At 39.5% G+C, this 8,168-nt stretch overlaps 1 protein-coding gene across 1 annotated transcript; it reads left to right on the top strand.

Moving 5' to 3' along the window:
• The first annotated feature begins 6,733 nt into the window (after positions 1-6,733).
• On the top strand, positions 6,734-7,627 carry LOC140233282 (UDP-glucuronosyltransferase 2A3-like). Its single transcript, XM_072313389.1, has one exon. It carries the CDS (start codon positions 6,734-6,736, stop codon positions 7,625-7,627), a length of 894 nt encoding a protein of 297 aa, XP_072169490.1.
• Positions 7,628-8,168: the final 541 nt, after the last annotated feature.

Here is an 8,168-nt window from a genome sequence, read left to right as displayed (position 1 = left end):
CAAACTTCATACACACATGCTGCAAGAATGCCTAGATCTAAAAATGATACATTTCAAATTGATACATTTATGCCAATGCACTCTGACTGCTGTGCAGTGAACCAACATTCCTGTGTGTGCGTGTGTATACACTAGGCACATTTTACGCTTACATACACAACGGAGCTGAACCTACTGTAAACAACAAAAACAAATTGCTACATGCCTAGATACCTTTCTCTGGGTATGTGGCTACTACACACAGGATGTGTCTGTGCTTATTTCTTATACAAGTCACACATGTAGTGGAAGTAATAAAAGAAATATTTACAAAAACTTACTCAGCTCTCCTGAGCTCCTGGGAGGTTCCACCTCTCAGTACTTGGCTACTACTGAAGCTCTCCCAGTGTTCCATATTACTCCACAGAGTGAACAGTTCATCTTGTACAATTAAACTTCTTTGCATTGTACTCTAAAACTCCACTGCTTCATATAAACTCTGTAATATAAATCAACTATTATATATAGATGAATCATTGTTTACAAAACAATAATTATACAAACCTATGAACATACAACAAAAGAACTTAGTTGTTGTGATGTATGAACATTTATGTGCACACTTGAATGACTACCCTGGGAGTCATGCATATTCATGAGGATGATGAATATTCATGCATTTCATATTATCACACAAATTCAGTAGTCAACTGATATAGGTGTAGAAATGAAGAGCACACTATGTTTCCATACAACTCACAATTATATCTTCCCCAAGATATAACCATCATTTCTCCTTAATGAGAGATAAAACAAATTTGTCATTCTGTTACTTGTGCTCCTGGATGGCAAAATCAATCAACCATTCATTAAACTTACTTGGTAAGATTTGTGAAAATCATTCACATTACCACATTTAGTTTTTATCTTGTTTGATTTGGTTTTCTGCCCCCCCCCCCCTCCCACCCCCCTTCCGGGCGAGTTTTTTTTTTTCCTTCTTCTTCTTCTTTTCTTTTTTTTTCTTCTTCTTCCTTTCTTTTCTTCTTTTTCTTCATTTTTCCCCGTTTTTTTTTGCGCCCCCAAGGAATGGCGCCCGGGGCACGTGCCCCCCTTGCCCCCCCCCCCCTAGATACGCCACTGCCTTCACTTGATATGTTTGGTTGTTTGTTTGCTTTTTTTCTTTGTCACATTGTCATGTTACACTTGTCATACCATTGTCACATTTTTATGTATCCATGTTCTATTACTTGAAAAATTAATAAATGAAATGAAAGTGAAAATAAATGAAATGAAATATCATATACTAAATTCTAAACACATTATTACACAAATTGTGGTATAGGCATTTATGTTATCACACGTCATTGCCCCTGTCATGCTGAGACGCATTAACTCCAGATTACTACTAAGCCTACTTTCTATGAGCAAAAGATATTTTGTCTTTGTCCTTCTTCTTAAAGTTCCAGAAAATTGACATAAAAAATAAGTGTCAACTTAATATGTTATACAGCTGTAACACATCCCGACCTCTGGATTTTAATGCGGGAAATGCAATCGAGAATGATTCATCGACATTCAGGGGACCGTTTCATGAAAGCTGTCAGCCCCGACCAGATGTCAGTCTCCGACAGTTACCATAGTAACAGTCAGTGAGCAGAGCTTCACAGCCAATCAAAACCAAGGATTTTACTGAAACTGTCAGAGACTGACACCTTGTCAGGGCCGACAACTTTCATGAAACGGTCCCCAGGAGGAAACCAAAACAAGAGCAGGACTGATGAAAGGAAATGAGGGGGGGGGGGTGAATCCTAAAATAATCGCTGTGTGTGCAATTTTGTTCTCATGTAACAACATGTGCAACGGGCTTTGGAAGGTTTGTTGTACCTGCAGTATTCTGATAAGTGCTGATGAGCGATGGATTTAAATGAAGCAGGCCCGTAACTAGGATTTTTATGGGGGTTCAAAATTGGAAATAGTGGACCTGCAAGCGGGATAGGGTCTCACTCTGGGAGGGGTATATTTTTTGTTCAAGCGGACCCTGCTCGCTGCTGTGATGTGAAACCGCCATACATGTATTTTTTTTTTTTTTTTTGCTAATATCTAATATTCCCAGCGATATACTGATTATATAGTCATAACAATAGCTCGGTTGATACAGGAAACAACACGGCAAGGATTGGTATGTTTTAATTGCTTAACTTTGCATATTATTACAGCGGAAGTAGAAAGAATAAAACTTCATTGATGCGCCATGTTCACGGTTTTGGTATGTATTATAATAATTATTAAAGACTAGCAATATCGAGGAAACCAAAATGCGAAATTTCATTAAAACCGGACTTAAAACGATAAAATCATTAGAGTAATATTTTAACTTCAACTTTTCACGAAACACTGATATTGGTTGCACCGACGCAGAAATATGGTGATAGAAAGTGATTTGTAAATAACGACATAATTGCGTTAGCTCCTTCACAATTATCTTATGTTTGGTCTACAATGTATATCAACTACAAACAAAACTTTCTCTTTTTTTATTTTCTTGTATACACTACCGTCCACTATAAATTCATCCCCACTAAAGAAAAAAACAAACACAAAAGAAAAACAAACAGCCGATGTTGACGGATCTTCGCATACCATTTAGTTTGTTTTACTTCACCGTATTTCTCCATGCCAACCTGCACTTGAGAGTATATTGAATTTTAAGGGGGGGGGGAGGAACATGTGCAGGCAGTCCAAATTGTAACAGTCTTAACTGAAGTGAAGTGTGTACCAAAGAGCGGAGACTTTTGGTTTGTTTGTTTTTTGTTTCAGTGTGTCTGCTTGTTTGATTTTTGTCATGGTAGCGGGCATTCCACCATTCCTCATTTCCTGCTCTCCTCATTAAATCTTCGAAGGCAAGTATTATATAACGAGTTTCTGCGGTTTAAAGTGCGATTCTATATACGCCATAATTTTTGAGTTGGCAAAAAAAAAATCGAACAAACGGAATGGCTTGAGGTTTCATTAGAATGTAACAATGATGGAGAAATCTAAGTAGAAAGTTACGGAATTTTAAAGTTTCACACAGTGGCGGATCTAAGCAGGCAGGGGCGCACCGGGCGCCACCCCTTTTATTATTATTTTTTGGTTAAAACAAAAGAAATAAAAAGAAAAAAGAGGGGTGTGCGCCCCTTTTAGTTTTGTAACCCCCCCCCCCCTCTTTACAAAATTTCTGGATCTGCCCCTGTCACATGTCATAAACTAGTGATGAGGGAGGAACTGCATAATGTGCAAATGAGATGAAGTGACGTGATATCCTCGCACATTTCCCACTGACCTAAATTTGCTTTTGTTTTGACATGAACTCGGAAAGTAAACTGTGTCCCTAGAAATACCTGGCAATGGTGACTCTTTCGGGGAAGGATAGCAGATATAGATTTTCAACCAAAAATCATGATTTTTCTCTTTTTTATATCATGTTGTGACATCACCAACACATCTTCTTTGCACCATGGCAGTGACCAAAAGAAATGCGGCAACATGTCAAACCTTTAATTTTCCAAACTTTCTTCTCTTCTATATCAAGCTTTGTCTTTTCATTTTTAGAATTTTGCGTATTGTTAACCTATCTCTGATCACTTCAGTTTTCATTACAATATATAATTATCAAAAAGTTCGACAATTATTGTATACTCTTCATTTCAAATGATTTTACTTATGCCTTATTCTCTGTTACCCCCTCCCCCCCCCTAAAAAAAAAAGAATGGTGTGTATCTGTTTCTGTCGAAAAATGAAATAAAGAATTGAATTGAATTGAACTGAATCTTTCATCCGATCTTAGTAAAAATTCTACCATCCGTCTGTTGCATTCCATTCAAGTTGTTTAAGGTGAAGGACTTGCCCTTTAAGAGTACTTGAGATGAGAAAGCAAAACAAACGTCACGTAAAGGGAAATTAACACACGAGTTCACCAGTGCACGTGACCTAGATTTCAAAGCGTGTCGAGCAGCTCAAACTTTGGATAGTGTTCTCTGTCATGACTCTTTCGCACCGTCCTACTTCTGTGTCGGCAGTCCTTATATAGATTGGCACAAACAGAGAACGCCATGATGCTATAGATGTGAAAACAATTTGATGTTATGATATTTCGGCATTTTTTTTTTACATTTTGTGCGTTACCATTCTCACAGGACACCGAAGCGATGATATATTGTTCTCCATTTTCTTTTCTTTTTTTCTTTTTTTTTTTTTACAATGAGAATCATGATAATTTCCATAACACGACATGTCATTTTCTTTGCTCCTTTTGTTTAGCAATAACATTGTCATGTTATATGTGACTTAAGTTTACGAGCTTAGTTTACGAACAATTCCCATTTGATGTTGGGGACGTACAACCTACATGATACACTAACTTATAGCATATCAGACGGTTATGCATGAATGTCCCAAGGTTGGCTTACATTTTTTTTTTTTCTTGCATCATACTCATTTCAGAAAAAAAGCTGATAAAACTGATGATTAGCTACATTTACCATTAGATTTTAACTATTTCAAGTAATCACTAGATAATAGTTATACTTAATTCACCACTCAAATAATCGTACAGGCTGTACTGTGCGTGCTTTATGTGTGTCCAGAATCTATATGCGATGAAATCACATAAATCACTTTTGAAAGAAAGAGAAAATGAAACATCCAGAGAAATATAATTAGCTGCAAAGTTCAATAATTTTCTGTAGTCATCCACATTCATGACGGCTAAATTTTATTCTCATGAATAATCATATTTGCTTTCAAGTCGTCACTTAGCAAGCCTATCTCACGATCGAATATACCATGGAGCTACCAAGTCTTTTTGGTAGCTCCATGAATATACTATTAAAGATTTCAAACTAATATTGAATATAGGTATATATACTGTATTTCGATTGACACAATTATATTCTCGTTTACAGCTTTATTGATGCTTTGGCTGAGGCGATTATAGACAAGATATTATGGCTCCATCGAAATGCGTGATATAAACATGACTTCTGACATTAGTGTGACCTCACAACCCATCTCACCCCCTGAGCCATGACAAGACGTGCGCACAAGCCAACCAATAGCATATCGCCCGAAGCACCCTTCGAGATGACGCAACGAATAACTTTAACCAATCAGAAATGAGCCGCGTGGCGAGAGTTTGTGAGTTAGTGACAAGATTCCAGAACCTTACTAACCCTTGAACATTTACATTGCGAATGGGTGAATCTTTCCTTCTCTCTCTCTCTCTCTCTCTCTCTGTGCCGTATCCCGAGATACACTGCAGGCAATCATGGTGTCCCACAAATCTCTATTTTTACCCTTGCTGAAATCAGTTCCAATTCTTGATGCCTTTTTAAATCTCTCTGATGCATGTATTTAGACTATCTGGTCATCAAAAATATCATTTTCCTTCCTCTGTCACTTTTCCGTCTGTCTTTCCTGTCAATGCTAGATTTGTCAGGTCCTCCTTTTTATCTCATCTAGTCTAGATTCATACTTTATAGAAAAGATAAGAACTAGCCAAATGAAATGAACTTATTTACAAACTTGAATATACACATCTCGTATGATCCAGGGAAAATACATATCAAACAAATATGATAAAACAAAAAATTAGAACATTACAATTACATGCAAACATGTTAAAGATTATTGGAAAATAGGAAAATAATAACAGCGTATAACTGCTTGACTGCTTATCATTTCCTCCAAAAGAAGCTTGTGATTGGTCGCTGCATTGATATTGGCGGGGTAGATGTATAAAAGTAGAAGGAGAACCAGAGGCCCGCCGATCCCCCCTCATTCCCTCCTTGAGTGCTCTGTTATAATGACAATGCCATTTCAATGAGTGAGTATTGTCGTGTTTATGACTGAATTAACTGTATACAGTGCTGGTACGTTGCAAGACACTGCTATCAACCAATGAGTTCAAACATTCAAGGTGAGTTTTGCGTATAGCCTGTAGTGAGCTATTATGCACTATCGTGGTGCATTCATTCGGCGTTTAATTCCAGTTGTATTCAGCAGAACACAATGCTCTACTTACATGGGATGATATGCATTGCAGATTTGTTTACTCTGCCGAAACAGTTTAGTGCCTAACGCATATTACGGGTTTTTCAATGACTACGAGTTACCAACGAAATAGGTTGTGTGGGTGTATGACTACGATGTGATCCAGGGAGGTGTGTTTATCTCATCAGTATCGTGTTGAATCGCACATTAGCGATGTCACTGTCTTGATGGAATCCTTCTCGTGCCCAATGCACCTGACTCGCTGAGATGAATCGCGCATAACAAAGGCAGACGTGGTGTAAGTCGGGCGCTGCGCACTATTTGTTCCTGGCTCCAGGGTTCCTTAAAAATTAGACTGATCGAGGTTTCGCTGCGAGAGCGTCGTTCGGAAGCTAACACTGCCAGTTCCCTCGCGTCCACGGGAAGATCGGCAGGCACCTGTGTTCAGCTCAGACGAAGAATGTGGATTTGGGGTAATTGCAGATATACGACACAGATCTGAGGGAAAGGTGAACAGCACGAAGCAATACCATGCAGGCAAAGTGGCGTATGTAGTTATAATTTTCGACATTTTTAATTCCCAGGTGTGGAGAGAGATGATTCAAAATATTTCTGGGGAGTATGTGACTTTGGCAGTTATATGGATAATTTCGTGAAATCTTCCTTCTCTTCCCTCCTTTATTTATTAATTTATTTTTTGAAATAATATTCGGGAACTATCAAGATGACTTGGTCGGTACTCCACTTTGGCCTGATGACTGTAATTCTGCACTGCGGTGTGTTGATCCGCTGCTCTTCTGGTGCAAATATTTTGATTTCACTCACGAATGCCATGAGCACTAAGAGTCACAGCTACAGCCTGGCCAGGATAGCCGAAGGACTCATCGAGAGGGGGCACTATGTCACCGTGCTCGCGGCTTCCAACAAAGGCACCATGGGATTCCGGAAGTCATCTCACAACGACAGCATCATCTACCCCATCCCTTACACCCGGGAGGAGACGGACGCGCTGCAAGATTCCTTCACCAGGGTGTCCTTCCGGAAGCAGTCCATCCTGGATTATGCCGAGGTGCTCCCCGTCGCTCAGGAGTTCTTCGGCGTTGTTGCAGCCGGTTGCAAGAGTCTCTTTGCTCAACCATCCCATCTGCAACGACTGCGAAATAGATCCTTCCATGCGATCATCGGGATTCCCTTCTGTCCCTGCGACGCGCTGCTGGCCGAGTACCTCAACATCAGCTTCATCGCCTTCACGGCGACCTTCCGCTACGAGACGTTCAACGAAGAGCTGCTCGGAATCCCGACGCCCAATGCCTACGTTCCGTTCCCGCTCTACGAAGCTTTGACGGACGAAATGACCTTCCTCCAACGCCTCTACAACCTCTTCTACCGCTTCGCCTTCGTCAAATATCTGACCTACGTCTGGTCCAAGCCTTTCGTGGCCCTGCAAATGGAACACAACATCTCGACGAAGTTGACCATCAGGGAGATACTTGGAAAGACGCAGCTGTGGTTGGCTCACACTAACTTCGCCCTCGACTTCCCTCGCCCGACGGCGCCGGCGTGGGTGCCCGTCGGCGGTCTCTTGGCCAAACCTCCAGACCCATTACAGCAGGTATGACAATACATGTGTAATTATTCTAGTTTGTTGGTCTACTTCATCATCTTTTCTCAAAGGTCCACGCAGATTCACATAATCAATTTCATTCATTACAAACAGCTATATTATAATCAAAATCATTCATTTTATATTTGACATGAAAGAAAAGATGTAATCTCTCTGAACATAATTATTATCAACAGGTCACGTCTTAGTGTATGTAAAAAGATTGTAAGTATGCGTACCAGGTAATATCTGTGTTGTTGAAATTTTAGAGGAAAACAGTACTGAATTCTGTTGTTCACTGTTTCTTTCTTTCTTTCTTTCTTTCTTTCTTTCTTTCTTTTTTTTTTTTGGTCCGCCTTGCCTGTAGGCCTACAGATTTTTTTTTAAACTAAAAAGATGGTGAAAAGCTGAGTTACGATAATAGATACAAATATTTTCCGCAGTCCCATAACATCACCTCTGACACACAGCAAACATAATAACTTGTATACACGCATTTGTATAGAATTTTAGGGATGTGTGCGTTTGTGTGTTTTTGCTTGAAGACAGAAAATGC

The sequence above is a fragment of the Diadema setosum genome, chromosome 9 (assembly GCF_964275005.1).
Source record: "Diadema setosum chromosome 9, eeDiaSeto1, whole genome shotgun sequence".
NCBI classification, from domain to species: domain Eukaryota; kingdom Metazoa; phylum Echinodermata; class Echinoidea; order Diadematoida; family Diadematidae; genus Diadema; species Diadema setosum.
Note: the sequence above shows the minus strand (reverse complement) of the source record. Positions and strands in the feature narration are given on the sequence as shown.

What these genes read in the sequence shown, in the direction of transcription:
- LOC140233282 (XM_072313389.1), top strand. Translation starts at nt 6,734, where the DNA reads ATGACTTGGTCGGTACTCCACTTTGGCCTGATGACTGTAATTCTGCAC.